At 39.9% G+C, this 22,295-nt stretch overlaps 1 protein-coding gene across 1 annotated transcript in view; it reads right to left on the bottom strand.

The window, feature by feature from the left end:
• Nucleotides 1–22,295, bottom strand: part of LOC107775447 (cytochrome P450 76A1-like) — an 80,158-nt gene that overhangs the window by 44,777 nt on the left and 13,086 nt on the right. The window contains exons 2-6 of the mRNA XM_075231467.1: nt 12,867–12,966; nt 12,433–12,720; nt 12,234–12,324; nt 11,986–12,117; nt 11,839–11,889 (exon numbers count right to left, since the gene is read on the bottom strand). Of these exons, the coding sequence (XP_075087568.1) occupies nt 11,839–11,889; nt 11,986–12,117; nt 12,234–12,324; nt 12,433–12,720; nt 12,867–12,966 (662 nt within the window). The remainder of the gene's footprint in view (nt 1–11,838; nt 11,890–11,985; nt 12,118–12,233; nt 12,325–12,432; nt 12,721–12,866; nt 12,967–22,295) is intronic.

The following is a 22,295-nucleotide window of genomic DNA, read 5'->3' as shown; positions in this document are numbered from 1 at the left end:
TTTAAACCTTTAAAGTCCAATTTTTTAATAGTTTGCGATAACTCGAGCTAGGGACCTCCAAATTTAATTTCGGACATACGCCCAAGTCCCAAATCATGATACGGACCCACCCGGACCGTTAAAATACGGATCCAGGTCCATTTTCTTAATATGTTGATCGAAGTCAATTCAAATAAATATTTTAAGGCACAAATTCATATTTTAATTAATTTACATAAAAGTCTTCTGAAAAAAGACACGGACTGTGCACATAAATCGAGGAAGGCAAAAAAAAGCTATTTGAGATTTTGGAATATAGAATTAAGGGTTAAAGCCCTAGATGACCTATCGGGTCATCACATCCTTGCGGCTTTGTAGTAGCCTGACTAGTATTAGAATTATCCTTAGGATAGTATTTAGCAATATTCCCTTTTTCACCACAAGTAAAACAAGCAGCAGCAATACCAAAGCAATGACCACTATGGTTCCTACCACTATAACGACTCGACCGATCGTTTTGTGTATTTGTGCCCCATTTCCCCCCTTGATGCTTCACACATAATTTTGGACTTGGACGTATGCCCTAAATCGAATTCAGAGGTCCGTAGGTTGAATTGTATTATTTTGTCGAAAATTGATAATTTAAGGTTTAGAAGTTTGACTGTAGGTTGAATTTTATCTATCGGTGTTCAGAATTTGGTTTTGGGACTTGTAATAGGTCCGTTATACTATTTATAACTTGTATGAAAAATTTGGTCTCATTTGGAATTGATTTGATAGTATTTGAATGCTAGATTGTATTTCCAAAAGTTCTTGAACTTTACTTTGAAATTCATGCATTTTGGGGTCCGATTCGTAGTTTTAGATGTTATTTTTTATATTTTGATCGCGCGAGAAAGTTTACATGATATGTTTAGACTCGTGTGGATGTTTGGTTTGGAGCCCCGAGGACTCGGATGAGTTTTTAACGTGGCACGGAATGTCTTGAACTAAAAATGGAATTGCTGGTGTGTTGATGCCTCTGGTGTTGCATTTAAGAACACCAGCATCGCAATTGCAACCTTAGAAGGGGGATCACAGGTATCACAATTGTGATACCTGGATCACAATTGCGAAGCTTACCTGGGCTGGGGTAGTTTTGCATTTGCTATATTTTGTCGCTTTTGCGATGGAAGCATGCGTCGTAATTGCGAAGCCCATGTCGCAATTGTGACTTCCTACATAGTTTTTCAATGCCGCATTTGCAAGGCATTCTTTGCAATTGCGATACCTGCAGTGGAGCAAAAGTTTAGAAAGTCGGGATTTTAGTCTCATTTTTATATTTTAGAACTCTAGACTCGGTAGGAGGCGATTTGGAGAGGAGATTTTTAACTACAAACATTGGGTAAGTGATTCTAATAAATTTTCAACTATATTTCATGATTATATCTTAGATTTAACATCAAATTTATGTGAATCAAAGAGGAAAAATTGGAAAATTTTGTCATGTTTTTGAAAAATAAAGAATTGTGTTTTGAGAGTCATTTTGGACTTGGATTTGAAAATAAAAGACATGTATGGATTCGTGGGGTTATGGATAGTCGAAATCTACTCTTGGACCGGGGTTTTACCGGACAAGCCCGGGGTTGACTTTTGTTGACTTTTTGGAAAATGTGTAGAGATCATAACTTTATTTATTGTAATTGATTTCTCTTGCATTTTTTGATGTTAGTCAATTTTGGTTAGAATTGAGCCGCGTGGAGGTGAAATTTTGGGGAAAAGCTATTTCTGAGGGTTGAGTTGGCCTAGTTAAGGTAAGTATCTTGCCTAACTTTGTGTGGGGAAATTACCCCTTAGGATTTGGGTTGATTGTGCTATTCGTGTAATATGAAAGCCGTGTACGCAAGATGAAGAGTGAGTATACAGGCTATATGTGGTATTTGATAGGTTTAGGTTATTTAAACTCTTTCCATGCCTTTAATTGAATTGTCATAATATGTTATATCACTCATTGATAATCTACTCTTACATGTGTTAATCTACCCTTACATGCTTTATTAGACATTGTTAATACTTGTTCTAACTCTTACTTACTATTTGCTCTTATATGCTTTAGTTGATGTTATTTCCGTCCTTATTGTCTTGTTACCTCTTAAAGTGTTGAATTAACTTTATTTGAAGTTGTTATTTCATGGATATCATCTTGTTGAGTTATTGGTGTTGAAGTTGTAAAAACGTTATCACATTGAGGTGAAGTTGTTAACTATTGAGATATCTTTCTTGTTAAGCAATTCACATTCATTTTGTTATTGTTGAGATTCTTGTACACATTGTATTTTAGACATGGGCTATTTGTTGTAGAAACATTGGTATTGTGATTCTTTTGGCAAGTTATGGCATATGAGCACTTGTGGTGTGAGTTGTGATTATGTTGTGATATTGATATGCATGTGATGGTATACGGCTAGGGGTTGATACACATGCGGTGAGATAAGGTGGGCTTGATACGCGTGTTGCTAGTTGAAAAACTACTTGAAGCCATGCGTTGAGATACGGTGGGCTAAAATGCGTGTAGCTATTCTGGAAAAAATGATTTTCAAAACTAAATGTAAAGGGCCACGCGGTGTTTTAAGGAACGATTGTGATTGAAATTGAGTAATGTGCATATGAGGTGGTACCTCGGTTGTGATTTTTGTTGTGCATATCATATTGAAAATATTTATTGTTGAATAGTTCTTGTTGCTTTTATACCTTCTCGTCTCTCTAGTTTTGTCTGTATTTGATTACTTGTGGTTCTCATTATGTGTTTTTCCTCGTTGCCTTTTTGCTTAAAAATATTTGTCATTAGTTTACGTTACTAAACTGCTTTGTTACCATTCATTTCTCTGCTTTCCATTACTCCTCGTTATTATATTTTTGTTATGGTTATCATGTTATAGTAGGTGTCTTGACCTGGCCTCGTCACTACTCTACCGAGGTTAGGCTTGATACTTATTGGGTACTGTTGTGGTGTACTCATACTACTCTTCTGTATATTTTTGTGCAGATCCAGGTACGTCTGCCCGTGCTGGATGCTAGAGATTGATTGACTAGCTACATTTTGAGACTTCAAGGTATACCTGCTTCAGCGTCCGTAGGCCTCAGAGTCACCTTATGTTTTTCGACATCCTACTATTTATTTTTTGTTCCAAAATAGTATTGTATTACGAGACTATTGGTACATTCTTGTAGAGCTTATGACTCTGTTTTAGTAGGTTTTTTGGAGTTGTTGTTCGTTGTACTGTCGAGTTATATTATGATAGTTTACATAGTCTAATTTGAAGTAATATTATTATTTTTGTCGTTTCTCAATGCATGTTTGGCTTACCTAGTCTTAGAGACTAGGTGCCATCACGACATCCTAAGGTGGGAAATTAGCGTCTTGACAAGTTGGTATCAGAGCTCTTGGTTCATAGGTGTTACGAGTTTTAAGCAAGTTTAGTAGAGTCTTGCGAATCGGTATAGAGACATTTGTATTTATCTTTCAGAGGCTACAGAACTATTAGGAAACTCCACTTCTTTGATTCTTTATCGTGCGAATTTGTTGACTTCGAAATCTAAATCTTTATCTTTCTATTATCTCACAGATGGTGATGACACACACTGTTGGATCCGACGATCAGACAGTCGTGTCCCCTGCTAGAGTTGTGAGAGGCCGGGGCTGGCACAGAGACCCAGGAGGGGCATGTGGTGCATCTAGAGCACCTGCCCGAGCAGTGACTGAGGAGTCGCCTGTAGCTCAGGCTGGGGGACAGCCACCCGAGGCGCCTGTTGTCACCCTTGCACTTCAGAAGACCCTAGCATAGTTTTTGAGCATGTTTGGTACACTAGCCCAGGCAGGGTTGATTCCACTTGCTCCAGCTACATGCCAGGCTAGGTGAGGAGCTCAGACTCCCGTGGCACGTACTCCAGAGTAGCGGGCCCATGTTGATCAGGTCCAGGAGGCTATGCCAGCGCAACCTGTCATTCCGATTCAGCCCGAGGCTAGGGCAGTGGCATCTGAGGAGGAGCGTATTAGACTTGAGAGGTTCAACAAGTATTATCCTTCTAATTATAGCGGCCTAGCTATGAAGGATGCGTAGGGTTTTCTAGAGAAATGCCACAATATTCTCCTCACCATGGGTATTGTGGAGATGCGCGGAGTTGCTTTTACTATATTCCAACTGTCAGGAGAAAAGTATTAGTGGTGGCGGGTTTACAAGGAGGGTAGCCCAGCCGATGCAGCTTCACTCACATGGACTCAGTTTTCAGGGATATTTTTGAGAGAGTTTGTTCCCCATACCCATCAGGATGCATGACACGCGGAGTTTGAGCAGCTACGCTAGGGTACTATGACAGTGTCAGAGTATGCCATCAGATTTAGTGAGTTGTCCTGACATGCACCTACCTTGGTTTCTATAGTCAAAGAGCGAGTCTGTCGATTCATCGAGGGGCTCCACTATGGTATTAGATTCAGCATCGCTCGAGAGTTGGAGACAGATACCCCATATCAGCAGGTGGTAGAGATTGTGCAGAGGTTGGAGGGTATGCGGGACTGTGAGAGAGAGGATAGGGAGGCAAGCCTCGAGATTCTGGAGGATATAGTGGTGCCTGCACCCCAGCTACAACCTGTCATGGCAGGGGTTATGTGAGCCGTCCAGTTCATTGAGCACTTCTAACTTCTAGTGGTACTCCGGCTATTCCTAGTTCTCAGTTTCACATTTTGCTCAGTCATTATCTAGTGCACCTCCCACACGGGGTGCCTTCAGCGGCTAGTCTAGCCGACTAGGCCAAGGCCAGTTTCAGCAGCCACGCCAACCGAGGGCTTGCTTCTAGTGTGGTGATACCTAACATATGGTGAGGGACTGCCCCAGACTCAGGAGAGGTGCACCTCCATAGACTACTCAGGCTCCCCATATTCCACCTGGTCCACAAACTTCACATTGCTGCTCCAGTTGCCTCTCCACCTGCACATCCAACTAGGGATGGAGGTCAGGCGAGTAGAGGTCACCATATAGGGGGAGGCCAGGCCAGATTCTATGCTTTTTCGGGTAGGACGAAGTCAGTCGCATGAGACACAGTCATCACAAGTATGGTTTCGATTTGTCACAGGGATGCATCAGTATTATTTGATCAGGGATCCACTTATTCATATGTGTCATCTTACTTTGCTCTGTATTTGGATATATCTCGTGATACTTTGAGTTCTCCTTTTTATGTGTCAACGCCTGTGGGAGATTCTATTATTGTGGAACATGTGTATGTTTAGTTGTTATTGGTGGTGTTGAGACCAGAGTTGATTTATTTCTACTCAATATGGTAGACTTTGATGTGATCATGGGCATGGACTGGTTGTCGCCCTATCACGTTATTTAGGATTATCATGCCAAGACTATGACGCTGGCTATGCCAGGTTTGCCATGATTAGAGTGGAAGGGTACACTGAATTATATTCCTAGCAGGGTTTTGTCCTTTATAAAGGCTTAGAGAATGGTAGATAAGGGGTGTGATGCATATCTAGCCTTTGTGAGAGATGTCAATGCTAATACTCCTACCGTTGAGTCAGTTCTGATAGTGAGAGACTTCCCAGATGTGTTTCCAGCAGATCTTTCGGGCATGCCGCCCGATAGCGATATCAATTTTGGTATTGACTTGTTACCGAGCATTCAGCCCATTTCTATTCCACCCTAGCGTATTGCACCAGCAGAGTTGAAGGAGCAGCTGCAGGAGTTTCTTGATAAGGGTTTCATCTATCCTAGTGTTTCGCCATGGGGTGCTCCGTTTTTTTTTTGTGAAAATAAGGATGGTTTTATGTGGATGTGTATTGATTATGGGCAGTTGAACAAGGTTACATCAAAGAACAAGTACGTGTAACCGCTCATTGATGACTTATTTGACTACCTTCAGGTGCTAGAGTGTTCTCGAAGGTTTATTTGCGGTCAGGATATCATCAGTTGAAGATTCGGGATCCGGATATTTCGATGACTACTTTTAGGACTCGATATGGTCACTACAAGCTCCTTGTGGTGTCATATGGCTGACCAACTCCCCAACAACATTTATGCACTTGATGAACAGTGTATTCTAGCCATACCTTGATTCATTCGCCATTGTGTTTATTGATGACATCCTGGTGTATTCCCACATTCTGGAGGATTATGAGCAGCATCTGAGGATCATGCTCCAGACCTTGAGAGAGAATAACTTGTATGCAAAATTCTCAAAGTGTGAATTCTGGCTTGATTTAGTGGCATTTTTGGGTCATGTTGTGTCGAGCGAGGGGATCAAGGTAGATCTGAAGAATATTGATGCAGTTCAGAATTGGCCCAGACCGTCTTCAGCTACTAAAATTTGGAGTTTCCTTGGCTTGGCCGGGTATTATCGCCATTTCATAAAGGGTTTCTCATTCATTACTGCACCTATGACCATATTGACCTAGAAGGGTGCTCCTTTCAGATGGTCGGAGAAGTGTGAGGCAAGCTTTCAAAAGATCAAGAGTGCTTTGACAACGGCCCAAGTGTTGGTGTTGCCTACGTGTTCGGGATCTTACACTATATATTGTGATGTGTTGCTTATTGTGCTTGGCGCAGTGTTGATGCATAACGGTAGGGTGATTGCTTACGCGTCTCAGCAGCTGAAAGTTCACGAGAAGAATTATCCGGTGCATGACTTGGAATTGGCAGCTATTGTTCATGCATTGAAGATTTGGAAGCATTATCTGTACGGTGTCCCATGTGAGGTCTATATCGACCACCGGAGTCTCCAGCAACTGTTCAAGCAGAAAGATCTTAATTTGAGGTAGCAGAAATGTTTAGAGTTGCTTAAAGACTAGGATATTACTATTCTTTATCATCTCGGGAAGGCCAATATGATGGCCGATGCCTTAAGTTGAAAGGCAGAGAGTATGGGCAGTTTGGCATATCTACCGGCAACAGAATGGTCACTAGCCATAGATGTTCAGGCCTTGGCCAATCAACTTTTTAGATTGGATGTTTCAGAGCCTCTCTAGGTTCTTGATTGGGTGGTTTCTTGGTCTTCCTTATATGAGCACATAAGAGAGTGACACTATGACGAACCCCATTTGCTTGTCCTTGAGGACACCGTATAGCACGGCAATGCCAAGGAAGTTTCTATCGGGGATGGCGGTGTGTTGCGGATGCAGGGACGGTTATGTGTGCCCAATGTGGATGGGTTACATGAGTTGATCCTTGAGGAGGCCCAAAGTTCTCGGTACTCTATTCATCTGGGTGCCGCTAAGATGTATCAGGATTTGAGGCAGTACTATTGGTGGAGCAGAATAAAGAAGGATATAGTGGAGTATATGGCTCAGTTCCTGAACTGTCAGCAGATAAAGTATGAGCATCAGAGTCCTGGCGGATTGCTTCAAAGACTTGATATTACTGAGTGGAAATAGGAGTGTGTTACCATAGACTTCGTTGTTGGGCTCGCACAGACTTTGGAGAAATTTGATGCAGTATGGGTGATTGTGGACAGATTGACCAAGTCAGCCCATCTCATTCCGGTGGTGACTACCTATTCTTTAGAGCAGCTAGCTCAGATCTATATCCGTGAGATTGTTCATCTCCACTGTATGCCGGTATCCATTATCTCCGATAGAGGTACGCAGTTCACATCGCATTTTTGGAGAGCTGTGCAGTGTGAGTTAGGCACACGAGTTGAGTTGAGTACATCATTTCACCCCGAGACGGATGGGCAGTCCGAGCGCACCATTCAAATATTAGAGAATATGCTTGGTGCATGTGTCATGGATTTTGGGGGTTCTTAGGATCAGTTATTGCCACTTGCAGAGATTGCCTACAATAACAGCTACTAATCAAGTATTTAGATGGCTCCTTATGAGGCCCTGTATAGAAGACGATGACGTTCTCCAGTTGGTTGGTTTGAGGAGGGAGAGGCTAAGTTATTGGGCACCGATTTGGTTCGAGATGCCTTGGAGAAAGTTAATATGATTCAGGACCGGCTTTGTACAGTGCAGTCTAGGAAGAAAGGTTATGTCCATCGGAAGGTTCGTGATGTAGCATTCATGGTTGGAGAGAGGGTTTTGGTCCGGGATTCACCCATGAAGGGTGTGATGAGGTTTGGGAAGAAGGGAAAGTTGAGCCCTAGGTACATCGGTCCTTTTGAGATCCTTGAGAGAGTTGGTGAGGTGGGCTACAAGCTTGCATTGCCACCCAGCCTATCAGCGGTCCACCCGGTGTTCCTTGTTTCTATGCTCCAAAGGTATTGTGGTAATCTGTCTAATGTATTAGATTTTAGCTCAGTCCAATTGGACAAGGATTTGACTTATGTTAAGCAGCCGGTGGCTATCTTGGACAGACAGGTTCAGAAGTTGAGATCAAAGAACATTGCTTCAGTGAAGGTTCAATGGAGATGTCATTTGGCCGAGGAGGAAACCTGGGAGACCGAGCACAACATGCAGAGTCATTATCCTCACCTTTTCGCCGTATAAGGTATGTCTTTATGCACGTTCGAGGAGGAACGTTTGTTTTAATAAGGGCAGTACGTAACAACCCGACCGGTAGTTTTGTGTTTTTGCGTCCCGTTTCCCTTTTTGATGCTTCACACATGTGTAAGTTTTGTTTTATGACCTACAAGGTTGATTGGTTTCATTCTGGGAAGGTTTCAAGTTGATTTAGACCTTTTGGTTCTTGGCTTAGAATCTTAAGTTAGAAATGTTGACCAAACTTTGAATTTTGTGAAAACGACACCAGAACTGTATTTTGATGTCTTTGATAGCTTCGTATCATGATTTTGGACTTGGGTGTATGCCTGGAATCAAATTCGAAGGCCCGTAGGTTGATTTGTGTTGTTTCGTCAAAAATTGGCAATTTGAAGTTTAGACGTTTGACCGTAGGTTGACTTTTAGCTACCAGGTTTGGAATTTGGTTTTGCAACTTAGAATAGGCCCGTTATGCTATTTATAACTTGTCTGGAAAATTTGGTATCATTTGGAATTGATTTGATAGTATTCAGACACTTGGTTGCAATTCTAGAAGTTCTTGAACTTTACTTTGAAATTCAAGTTTTGGGGTCGATTCGTAGTTTTAGATATTATTTTTGTGTTTTGATCGTGCAAACGAGTTCGTATGAAGATTTTAGAGTCGTGTGGATGTTTGGTTTGGAGCCCTGAGAGCTTGGATGAGTTTCGGACGTGTCGCAGAATGTTTTGAACTAAAAATGGAACTGCTGGTGTGCTGATGCCTCTGGTGTCACATTTGTGAATACCTGCATTGCAATTGCTACCTTAGCAGGGGGATCACAGGTATCGCAATTGCAAAGTTTACCCGAGCTGGGGTACTTTCTTATTTGCTATATTTTGGTCGCTTTTGTGAGGGAAGCAGGCTTCGTAATTGCGAAGCCCATGTCACAATTGCGACTTCTCACATAGGCTGTCAGTGCCACATTTGCGAAGTTAGAAAGGTTAGAAAGTCGGGATTTTAGTCTCATTTTCATATTTTAGAACCCTAAAATCGATAGGAGGCGATTTAGAAAGGGAATTTTAATCTACAAACATTGGGTAAGTGATTCTAATCAATTTTCAGCTATATTTCATGATTATATCTTAGATTTAACTTCAAATTTATGTGAATCAAAGAGGAAAAATTGGGAAATTTTGTCAAGTTTTTGAAAATTGAAGAATTGAGTCTTGACAGTCGATTTGGACTCGTATTTGAAAACCAAATACATATATGTACTCGTGGGGTTATGGGTAGTCAGAATCTACCCTTGGACCCGAATTTTGACCGGGCCTAGCCAGGGTTGAATTTTGTTGACTTTCTGGAAAATGTGTAAAGACTATAGCTTTATTTATTGTAATAGATTTTTCTTGCATTGTTTGATGTTATTAAGTCAATTTTGGTTAGATTTGAGCCATGTGGAGGTGAATTTTAGAGGAAAAGTTATTTTCGAGGGTTGAGTTGGCCTAGTTGAAGTAAGTATGTTGCATAACTTTGTGTGGGAGAACTACCCCTTAGGATTTGGGATGATTGTGCTATTCGTGTTATGTAAAAGCCGTGTACGCAAGGTGATGAGTGGGTACACGGTCTATATGTTGTATTTGACCGGTTTAGGTTATTTAGACTCTTTTCATGCCTTTAATTGAATTTTCATAACATGTAATATCTCCGCATTGTTAATCTACTATTACATGTGTTAATCTACCCTTACATGCTTTATTTGACATTGTTAACACTTGTTCTACCTCTTACTTGTTATTTGCTCTTATATGCTTCAGTTATTGCCTTCCTTATTGTCTTTGTTACCTCTTAAAGTGTAGAATAACCTTTACTTGAAGTTATTTCGTGTAATATCTTCTTGTTGAGTTATTGGTGTTGAAGTTATAAAAGTCGTTATCATATTGAGGTGAAATTGTTAACTGCTTGAGATATCTTTCTTGTTGAGCAATTCACATTCATTTTGTTATTGTTGATATTCTTGTACACATTGTGGTTGAGCCATGGGCTATTTGATGTTGAAACATTAGTATTGTTGATTCTTTTGGAAAGTTGTGGCATATGGGCACTTGTGGTGCGGGTTTTGATTATGTTTTGATATTGATACACATGCGGTGGTATAAGGCTAGGGGTTGATATGCATGCAGTGAGATAAGGTTGGCTTGATATGTGCGTTGCTAGTAGGGGAATTACTTGAAGCCACATGGTGAGATAAGGTGGGCTAAAATGCGTGTAGCTATTTTAGGAAAAAAATAATTTTCAAAACTAAATGTAAAGGCTCACGCGGTGTTATTAGGAATGATTATGATTGAAATTGAGAAATGCTCACACGAGGCGGTACCTCGATTTTGATTCTTGTTGTGTATATCATATGGGAAAGATGTATTGGTTGAACAGTTCATATTAATTTTATTCTTCCTTGTCTCTCCAGTTTTGTCCGTATTTGATTACTTGTGGTTCTCCTTATGTGTTTCTTCTCGTTGTCTTTTTGCTTAAAAAATTCTGTCATTAGTTTACGTTACTAAACTGCTTTGTTATCATTCAATTCTCCACTTTCCATTACTCCTCGTTATTATATTTTTGTTATGGTTATCATGTCCTAGTAAGTGTCTTGACCTGGCCTCGTCACTACTCTACCAAGGTTAGGCTTGATACTTACTGGGTACCGTTGTGGTGTACTCGTACTACACTTCTGCACATTTTGTGCAGATTTAGGTATGTCTACCCATGCTTGATGCCAGAGATTGATTCACTAGCTGTATTTGGAGACTTCAAGGTATACCTGCTCAGCGTACCTTCTGCTTTTAGACACTCTACTGTTTAATTCTTGTTCCAAAATAGTATTGTACTACGAGACTATTAGTACATTGTTGTAGAGCATATGACTCTGTTCCACCAAGTTTTTGGGAGTTGTTGTCCGCTATACTTTTGAGTTCTATTTTGATAGTTTACATAGTCTAATTTGAAGTTTTATTATTATTTCTGCTATTTCTCAATGCATGTTAGGCTCACCTAGTCTTAGAGATTAGGTACCATCACGACATCCTAAGGTGGAAAATTGGGATCGTGACAACCACAAGCAGAACATCTCAGATGTTGTCCAAACTAAAATCAATGGTTACCCTTCTTTTTCGTCTACTGCTGACCATATCTTACTGGAAATGTACTCCCAAAGGATTGCACCACTTATTCAAATTCAGTAGGCATGGACTCACCGTTATTATAACAACTCTTGATCCCAAATAGAGTACAACTAAACTCGCATGTACTATATGCCTTTTTACTTTCTCGCTCAGCTTTGTCCTCTCCTTATATGACTCATAATGGAGAGCAGTATCGACTACCTCTGAATTGGTACAATTTCACACATCTTGTACCATGGGAATACGATAACGATGCTCAAGTCCATCCATGAACCGTATCACCTTCTCCCTCTTATCTACAACCAAAAATGCTGTATACATAGCTAAATGAGTGAACTTAGCCTCATACTCGATAGTTCTCATAGTGCCCTAACGCAGTTGCTCAAACTGACATCTCATGTCGTCTCTTTTTCTCAATGGAATGACCTTGTCCATAAATATGGCTAAAAATTCTAACCAAGTAATAGGTGTCAACCATGCTTGTCTACCTCTCTTAACTGAAGTCCACCATGACTTTGCAAATCCTATAAATAGAAAGGTAGCCAATTCTATACCACGACTCTCCTTTAGCCCCAATGTAGTTAGTATCTTTTCACAATGCTCAATAATTTTTTTAGCTCAATAGAAGCATGTGTAGTACCGAACTCTGGTGGCTTAAGCTCCGCAGAATTCTTAAGATCCTTGGATTGTCCTGTATTTGCAGCTGGCTGAACAACCTGCTGAGGGGCTATCTAAGGTGCCGCAGGAGCTGCAATTTTCAACTGAACTTGTGCTTATGTCTATGAAATAGTTTGACAAATTGGAAATCCACCCTGAGTAGCCACCAATGTCTCTAATACATTCAATAACCTTGCCACTACGTTCGCAGGTAAGGAAACAATAGGTGTCGCAATTGGCATTGGTGATGGAGCATCCTGAACCACCTGTTCATTTATCTGCTCTGGCACAACAACTTGGAGCTGACCCTTATTCATAACTCCAGACTGAGAAGCCCCCTGCATTCTTTTTTGAGTTCTAATTTGGTAAGCCCTAGCTTGACCACCACCACAAATAGTACCACTTCCACCACCACGTATAACAGATGTATTTGATCGACCATCAGACGAGGATATGCGTTTCCTATTTATCTATGAAAGAAGTATTTCAAAGATAATATCGATTCATCTTAACGCACGATCAAGGAATGAAAGAAGGCACCTACATACCCATCAACCATACTCTACTAAACACTGATCCATGACCCGTGACTTAAAGCCTATGCTCTGATACTAACCTTTTCACAACCCAAACTACCTCCTAGATGTGACTGGTATCCAACTAACACCACTTGCCAGGCGAACCAATTCCTATACTCAAAACCTTTTATATAAGCACTGAGAGAAATACGTACAAGTCCAAATGCAAAAACAAAATACTAAATAAGAAATAAGTATCCAACTAAAATAATAATTTATTTATAAAATTTAATGAACACTCAAGTAATAAATCTCTAACCCAAATTCTTTACTAAGACCATGGAGTGTCTAATAGAGTTATATGAGTTTTATTGTTGAGTATTTAAACCCTAAAAGAAATAAAAGACATGAAATAGGTAAAGCTGAAATAATGGCTTCCACGAACAATATGGCGGCTCACCTCAGCAATAGAATCTGGTCACTTACTCTTTAGCCACTAGTCTTGTCCTCAATAGTAGTATCTGCATGAACATATAGACACGGAGTGAGTTATACTTAAATATAACTCAATAAGATCCTTGACCCGCCACTTTGAATACCCGTAGAACAAGTGTTCGAAAACACAAGCACGAAAATAATTGCATTGAAATTATATAACCATATAATACTCATTAAGTTCTAAGAAAATATTCAATAACAACACGATATAAATGGCAATGCAGAAACTCGGACACCATTGTAGAGAGGGTGATGTATTACTATTTAAATGACTTCCAAGACATCGCTCCTCCACTATTTGTAAAAACATATCCATTACGTCGCCCACAAACACGTAGTATTAACATATAATTTTATTTTAGGTAATATTCTCTCAAATCAGAGTTAGCTAGGATACTTATCTATAAAAAACAAGCTTAAACCTTACAAAATACTCTTTCCTCGGCCTCCAAACACCCAAAGTCTAGTCAAACAATACTCAACAAAGTCAAATACAGCTACAGAAACCAAAATGATAAGCTTCAATCTTTAATCAAATCTCAAAAGTCAACCCTAGGCCGACATGGACAAAAGTCGACACCAAGTTGTTGATACTCAATTTTATCCTCCTAATATCTTATTCAGCTTTTTTTGGCTATTCATATTTTATAATATAATGATCTGACCGGTCATTTTGTGTATTTGAGTCCCGTTCCCCTATTTGATGCTTTCCGTTGGTGCATTTGTTGTTATGTGACATGCGAGAATGGTTGATTTAGTTTCGGGGAGGTTTTGTATTGAATTGGAGAACTTAGTTCCTAGTTTGGAAGCTTAAGTTTTGAAGGTTGATCGGAGTTTGGCTTTTATGTATTTTACCTTGGATCAGAGTTTTTATAGTTCCGTCAGGTCTGGATGGTGATTTTGGACTTAGGCATATGTCCGAATTTGGATTCGGTTGTTCCTAGGTTGAGTTAACTCTAATTGGCGAAAGATAGAAGGTTTAGAAGGTTCATTATTTTGACCGAGAGTTGAATTTGATAATATCAGGATCGGATTATAGTTCCGGGAATTAGAATTGGTCCGTTGTGTCATTGAGAACTTGCATGCAAAATTTGAAGTCATTCAGAGTTGTTTAAGCATGTTCGATGTAAGTTTTGAATTTAGAAATTTGGATTATTTCCTTAGGCTTGAAGTGAGGTGTGATTCATGGGTTTGATATTGTTTTGCGTGATTTGATTCCTTAAGTAGGTCTGAGTTATATTTTGGGATTGGTTGGTGTGATTGGATATGGTCCCGGGGACATCGGGTGTATTTCTGATGGGTTTCAGAACATTTTTCTTTGTTTTAGAACTGCTGATTTTCTGAAGTTTTGGTGTGCTTCTCGATTGCGAAGAGTGTTTAGGTGGAAGATGATGGTTGCTCTTCACGTTCGCGAGGGGTTGGTCGCGTTCGCAGATCATGTGTGGCAGTGGCCTTCACATTCATGACCTGAGCGTCGCGTTCTCATAGAGGATGGACGGCATGCATTTGGTCATTCTGTTCGCGTGCATGCTACCGCATTCGCATAGGCCTAGAAGGATTGAGCATCGCCTTTGCATGGATGGCCTCGCATTCGCGTAGAAGGGGTAGCAGCTGGGCATGAGATTGGCCTTCATGATTGAGACGTAGGTCCCACGATCGCGAAGTGTATAGTTGGGCAGAATCACTTAAGTCTTCTATTTCGAGGGTTTTGATTATTTTATAACATTTTAAGTTCTATAGCCCGGATTTAGCCAATTTTGGAGAGGATTTTAACGATTTGGATTGGAGTACGTATTTTTTACTCGAATTTATTTATTATTGTTGATTCCAACCTTGATTTTAGCGTTTGATTGGTGAGTCTAAGTGAGGAAAATTGGTAAAAACATTTCCAAATAAAATTTGAGAACTTGAACCCCGATTCAAAGTTGGAATTTGATGAAACTTGTATAGTTGGACTCGTACTCGAATGGGTATTCGGGATTTGTGACTTTTGTGGGGGTCTGAGAGGTGCGCCTGGGTTGACTTTTTTATTTTGATAAAGATCGAAGCTTTATTATTTGGGACTATTTCCTACGGCATTATTTGATGTTATTAAGTTGTTTTGACTAGATTCGAGCCATTCAGAGGTCGATTCGAGGGGAAAGGGCTTTTTGGAGTATTGATTCACGCGCTTTGATGTAAGTAACATGTCTAAACTTAGTTTGAGGGTAATCTATGGTATTTGAGATGTGTTGGGGTTACACACGTGCTAGATGACGGGCGTATGTGCATGTACCGAAGTTATTCATGGACCTTAGGTTATTATATTCCTTGATTATTATCATGCCTCGTTATATCCGTGTTTACTCTACTTGTATGATTATTTGAGTTATGATTCATGTTAAAAATCATGTCTAGGCTATGTGCTTATTTGTTTGATTATGATAGGGATATTCTTGCTGTTTTGAGCTATTTTTCTTAATTGTAGTCATACTCTCAGTCATGATGCTATATCCGTGTATGAAATCTTTGTCTTAGTGCAGACTTATTTTGATTTTTCACATGTTGTTGATGCATCATATGTGTAACACTATTGAACTGAGTACATTGAGATGTGGTTAATTGAGACTTGAGCGGTTGATGACCGAGCTTGGACCATAGAGCTGATTTGGTATTGACTTTGAGGTGACGCGTACGCCCGACCCCATATTGGGATAAGTGGTACTGACTAGGGGGTGACGCATACACCAGGCCCCATGATTGGGCTATGGGATATAGATTGTTTGCTTATATCTGATCAGCGCTTAGGCAAGGATCCGCCCCTCCGGAGTTTGGTATTCACAGTGAGCACATGCACAGGGTCATATGTATGTTTTTGAGTGAGGGACTTATGTCAGGCACACGTACATTGCTGAGTGATGATGTTGTGTGTGAGGGTTCAAGGTGATTGTGCCAGGCACTATACATGTGCTGAGATATGTTATACTTGATGAATTAATCGCAATATTTGTTGAATTCTATCATGTTTACTTGTCATGCAGGTACCAGGTTGTGCTTCTTCCTTTATGTTTGATGGTACTAGATGTCCATATTTTGTATTTTGGATAGGAAATCATTGTTAAGTTAAAAACACCATGCCTAGGAAACTCTGTGAAAGAATTCATGCCTTTATAGCTATTCTTGAAAAGCATGCCTATTTTCCTGCTGTTTGTGCAAAGGTTGAAATTAATATAGCTTACGTTACTTCTCTTTACCATTATTATTCTATGTTGTTATTATTGGTTATTGGCATTGGATGTTGGAAAATTTCCAAGCTGGTCATTGCTTTCAGCCTGAGGTTAGGCTTGTTACTTAATGAGTACATGTGGTCGGTTGTACTCATACTACACTCTGTACTTTATATGCAAATCCAGGTGCTCTTGAGAGAGGTGATAGCTAGCTGGAGGCACTTGTACCAGATTATTCGAGATTTCGAGGTAGCTGCTGATATCATTCGCAAAACTCGGAGTCCCCTTCTGATTTGTTTATGTTATCATTGTTCTATCATTCAAATTGTTCTGTATTTGAGAATTATACTCTGTTTTTAACTTCTATAGTACTCATGTTCTCATTGACACCAGATCATGGGATGGTTGTTGTGATGACTCGAGAGGTCATTTTGAGTACTAGCCCTTATTTTCGTGGTTCGAGACCTCTATTAGCTTCAATTTATGTTTCTTGATTTGCATGCACAGTCCATGTATTTTTTTCCAGAAAATATTTATATAAAAAATTGAAGAAAATATGATTTTTGGCTTTAAAACAATTTGAGTGGACTACGATTAATATTTTCTATAAATGACCTGGGAACGGTGTTTTGAGAATTCCAGTAGGTCCGCATTATTATTTTGGACTTGACCATATGCCCGAAATTGAATTCGGAGGTCCTTAGGTTGATTTGACTTATTTTGCCGAAAGCTAGTAACTTGAAATTTTGGAGTTCCCTAGGTTTGACCGTATGTTAACTTCATGGCAATCGAGTTCGGATTTTTATTTTAGGACTTGTTATAGGTCTGTTTTGTTATTTGAAACTTGTCTGCAAAATCTGGTACAATTCAGAGTTGGTTTGATATGATTTGGACGCTCAGTTGTGATTCTAGTTGTTCTTGAGTTTTCCTTTCAAATTTCATTCGTTTTGATGTTCAATTTGTAGTTTTAGATTTTTTGTGTGTTTTGATTGTGCGTCCAAGTCCGTATGATATTATTACACTTGTGTGCATGTTTGGTTTGGAGCCCGAGGGGCTCGAGGGTGATTTTCGGACACATTTCAGATGAGTTTGGAATGTTTGAGGACTGCTGATGTAGTGTTGCTTCTGGTGTCTAGTGCAGATTTTGCAATTTTGAGGTCTAGGTCGCAATTGCAAGCCTCGCTTTTGCGAACAAAGGTTCGCATTTGCGAGCAGGCCTGGGAATTGGGGACCTCGCATTTGCGAGGATAGTGGTCATATTTGCGACCACAGACGACCTGAGTCAGCTTCACATTTGCAAAGCTTTAGGCGCATTTGCGAATGGAAGGATTGTTCGCATTTGCGAATATTTTGTCGTATTTGCAACATCCGAGCTTCTGATGCACAGTTCGTATTTGCAATGTTCGCAATTGCAACATCTGCAGTTGGGTAAAAGAGGGGAAAATCGGGACTCATTTTACACCATTTCTCAAAAATAAACACTCTAGAGGCGATTTTTCAAGGACTTCTTCTTCCCAAAATCATTGGTAAGCAACTTTAATCCACTTTCTTTTAATTGCCCATTACTTTTTATGAGATTTCAACATCAAATTTAGTATTGCTATGGTAGAAATTGGGAATTTTGTAAAAAGTAGATTTAGAATTTAAAAATAAATCATATAACCAGGCTCGGGTGTGAATGGGTAATCGTGTTTTGGTCCGAATCTCGGGTTTTGACCAAGCGAGACCGGGGTTGACTTTTGTTGACTTTTTAAAAAAATGATGAAAATTGAACCTCTTTCATTAATGGGTAGTTTCTAAAGCTTATTTTGAATCGTTTGGTTGATAATTTGCTAGAATTATTTGGTTTGGAGGTTTTTTTAAAAGGCAAGGCCATGGTTGATTGATTGCTTTGTTCGCGGAGTGAGGTAAGTAATGTGTCTAACCTTGGCTTGAGGGAATTAGGACTTGTTGACTTATTTGTTATGTGAATTATGTGGGGAAATGACATATATGCGAGATGATGAGTGTATATACGCCATCATGGGATTTAGCATGCGGGATTTTGATATTTCCATGTTTTCGATTATTACGTGATATCGCTTTTTATATGCTTTAATTGTTACATGTTTTACTTGACTTCTATGTTATATTTGTCACCAATCATATACTTGTTACTTTGCCTTAATTTGTTCATCCCTCACATGATTTCTGCTTATTTGCTACCTTTTTCTACTTGCCTTAATTATATATCTTAATTGTCACATGTTTTATCTGTTTTACTGTTATTATATTATTTGATTCACTTTATGATGTTGTTTCACCTATGTGAGTGTTTTAACTGTTCTGTACTGGTGAATTGGTAAAGTTTGAGATTTCGAGATGTTAGATATTCTCCGATTATTCTGTGGTTTTTTACTGTCTTGAACATTCACCTTCTTGATGTTGATATTTGTAAAACTTGTTGTTGAATTCTTTATGTTGGTGATTTGAAATTGTTTGGGGTGCGGGTTGCACGCCACAACAGAATTGAATGATATGAAGGAATAAGGACGGATTATGATATGAACAGATGATGATATGGTGAGATCGGGTTGCGCGCCGCAACAAATTGGATATGTTGTAATTGTTTGCAATTGTTGAGTCATCCTCCGTATTGTGATATGAGACTTGAGATTTTGTTATTCTGGGTTCTCTGGTAGTTTACCTTCGGGTCCGTTTATATGAGTTATTTCCTTATTTCTATTCCTATTTTTTCCTATTATTATTATTATTATTATTATTATTATTATTATTATTATTATTATTATTATTATTATTATTATTGTATACTTGTTATTGTAAGTGACTTGCCATAGCCTCGTTACTACTTCTTCGAGGTTAGGCTCGGCAGTTACAGAGTACATGGGGTTGGTTGTACTCATACTACACTTTTGTACTTCTGATGCAGATATCGATGTGGGTCCCAATAATGCATAGTGAGACTGCTCTTATTCAGATACTTTAGGAGACTTTGAGGTATAGCTGCTCGACGTCCGCATCCCTGGAGTCCACTTTCCACTTTGTATTTACTGTTTATTTAGTCTCAAACAGTTATATTTTGTTCAGACTTTATCTATAGTACTCTAGATGCTCATGTATTCGTTACTCTAGATTCTGGGATAAGTTTAGACTTCGTCATTTAGTATATTATTAGTCTATTTCAAATCATTACAGTTTATTATTGCTAATGGTTTGATTATGAATTGTTAAAATTGGTTAAGTAATTTAGCTAACATTGGCTTGCCTAGCAAGTGAAATGTTATGCGCCATCACAGTCCTGAGGGTTGGATTCTGTGTCGTGACAAGTTGGTATCAGAGCACTAGGTTTCCTAGGTTTCATGAATCATGAGCAAGCTTAGTAGAGTTTGGAGGATCAGTATGGAGACGTATGTACTTATCTTATAGAGGCTATATGGCTTTAGGAAACAAATTCACTTCTTTCTTTTCCTATTGTGCGAATTTATTTCATTACTGAAGTTGAACCATTTTATTATTATTCTCTTGCAGATGGTGAGAATACGCACAATATCTATAGCCGGGCAGGAGCTAGAGCCCCCTGTTGCAGCTACTACTAGGGGTAGGGGTCGAGGTAGAGGCAGAGCTCAGCCTGGAGCACATGCAGTAGCACCCATTGCGTAGCCCCGGATTGACTATGAGGAGGAGATCCCAATCCATACCGCACCAGTCAGACCCGCTCAGGTCCTAGAGGGATTTATAGACACTCCCGTACTTTGGGACGCTCTAGTCCGCCTAATTGGACTCATGGAGAGTGTGGCTCAGGCTAAAGCATTTCCTATGGTACCAGCTGCCTCTTAGTCTGGGGGAGGAGCACAAGATTGCACCACTCACAAGTTCTCGTGCCATGGCTCCGGCACCAATTGCTATACCGCCCGCTCAACAAGCTAAAGGCGGGGGACAGGTAGTTAGAGGTAGAGGTCAGGACATTAGAGGTGGAGGCCAAACAGCTAGAGACCGTTCGATAGGCGGAGGTTAGAGTGGTGCAACCCAGCCCCATTTTTATGCATTTCCAACTAGACCTGAGGATGAGTCATATGGCGCCATCATCACAGGTATTGTTCCAGTTTTCCATAGGGATGCCTCAGTTTTATTTGTTCCAGGCTCTACTTATTCATACATGTCATCCTACTTTGCTTCATATCTGGTTATGCCTCCCGATTCGTTGAGTGCTCCTGTCTATATTTCCACACCTGTGGGAGATTCTATTGTAGTAGATCGTGTTTATCGCTCGTGTGTGGTTTCTATTAGGATCTTTGAGACTAGGGTAGACTTCCTACTTCTTGATATGGTGTATTTTAATGTTATCTTGGGTGTGGATTGGTTGTCACCTTATCACGCCATTTTGGACTATCACGTCAAGACAATGATCTTAGTCGTGCTAGGGTTTCCCTGATTAGAGTGGAGGGGGACTCCTGTCCATTCTACCAGCAGGGTTATTTCTTATATGAAGGATCGACGTATGGTTGAGAAGGGATGTCTAGCATATTTGTCCTATCTCCACGATCCTAGTGCGGAGGTTCCTTCCATGGATTCAGTACTAGCTGTGCGCGAGTTTCTAGAGATGTTTCCTGTAGATATGTCGGGGAAGCCACTTGACAGAGATATCAACTTCTGTATTGACTTGGCTTCAAGCACTCAGCCCATTTCTATTTCACCATACAATATGGCCCCAACTGAGTTGAATGAACTGAAGGAGCCATTGCAGGATTTGCTTGATAAGGGATTCATTAGACCTAGTTTTTTGCCCTGAGGCGAACCTATGTTGTTCATGAAAAGGAAGGATGGTTCGATGAGGATGTGTATAGATTATCGGCAGTTGAACAAGGTCACTATAAAGAACAAGTATCCATTTCCGAGGATTGATGACTTATTTGATCAGCTTCACGGTGCCAAAGTGTTTTCGAAGATTGACCTGAAATTTGGCTACCATCAATTGAAGATTAGGGCATCAGATGTCCCTAAGAAAACTTTTCGGACTCAATATGGTCATTTTGAGTTCCTAGTGATGTCATTTGGCTTGAAAAATGCCACCGCAACATTTATGGATTTGATGAACCAGGTATTCAAGACCTATTTGGATTCTTTTGTGATCGTCTTCATTGATGATATTTTGGTCTACTCCCGCAGTAGAGAGGAGCATGAGCAGCATTTGGGATTGTACTTCAGACTCTGAAAGATAGTAAGTTATATGCAATATTTTTAAAGTGTGAGTTTTGGTTGGACTCAATTGCCTTTCTGGGCCATGCTTTATCTTCCGAGGGCATTAAAGTGGATCGTAAGAAGATTGAGGCAGTTCAGAACTATCCTAGACCTACTTCAGCTATAGATATTTGGATCTTCCTGGATTTGGTGGGTTATTATCACGGGTTTGTGTGGGATTTTCATCTATCTCATCCCCGTTGAGTAAGTTGACCCAGAAGGGTGCCTCATTCAGGTGATCTGATGAGTGTGAGGAGATCTTTAAGAATCTCAAGAATTCTTTGACTACAACTCCGGTTTTGATGTTGCCTAAATGTTTCAGGTCATACACCGTGTATTGCGACACATCGCGTATTTGGCTTGGCACGGTATTGATGCTGGATGGTACAGTGATTGCCTATGCACCGCGCCAACTGAAGGTTCATAAGAAGAACTACCCCATTCATGATTTAGAGTTAACAACTATTGTTCATGCATTGAAGATTTGGAGGCATTACTTCTACGACGTGTCGTATGAGGTGTTGACAGATCATCAGAGTCTACAACACTTGTTTAAGAAAAAAGATCTAAACTTGAGGTAGCGAA

This window comes from Nicotiana tabacum, chromosome 15 (genome assembly GCF_000715075.1).
Source record: "Nicotiana tabacum cultivar K326 chromosome 15, ASM71507v2, whole genome shotgun sequence".
NCBI classification, from domain to species: domain Eukaryota; kingdom Viridiplantae; phylum Streptophyta; class Magnoliopsida; order Solanales; family Solanaceae; genus Nicotiana; species Nicotiana tabacum.
This window is presented reverse-complemented; position numbering and strand designations above follow the sequence as displayed.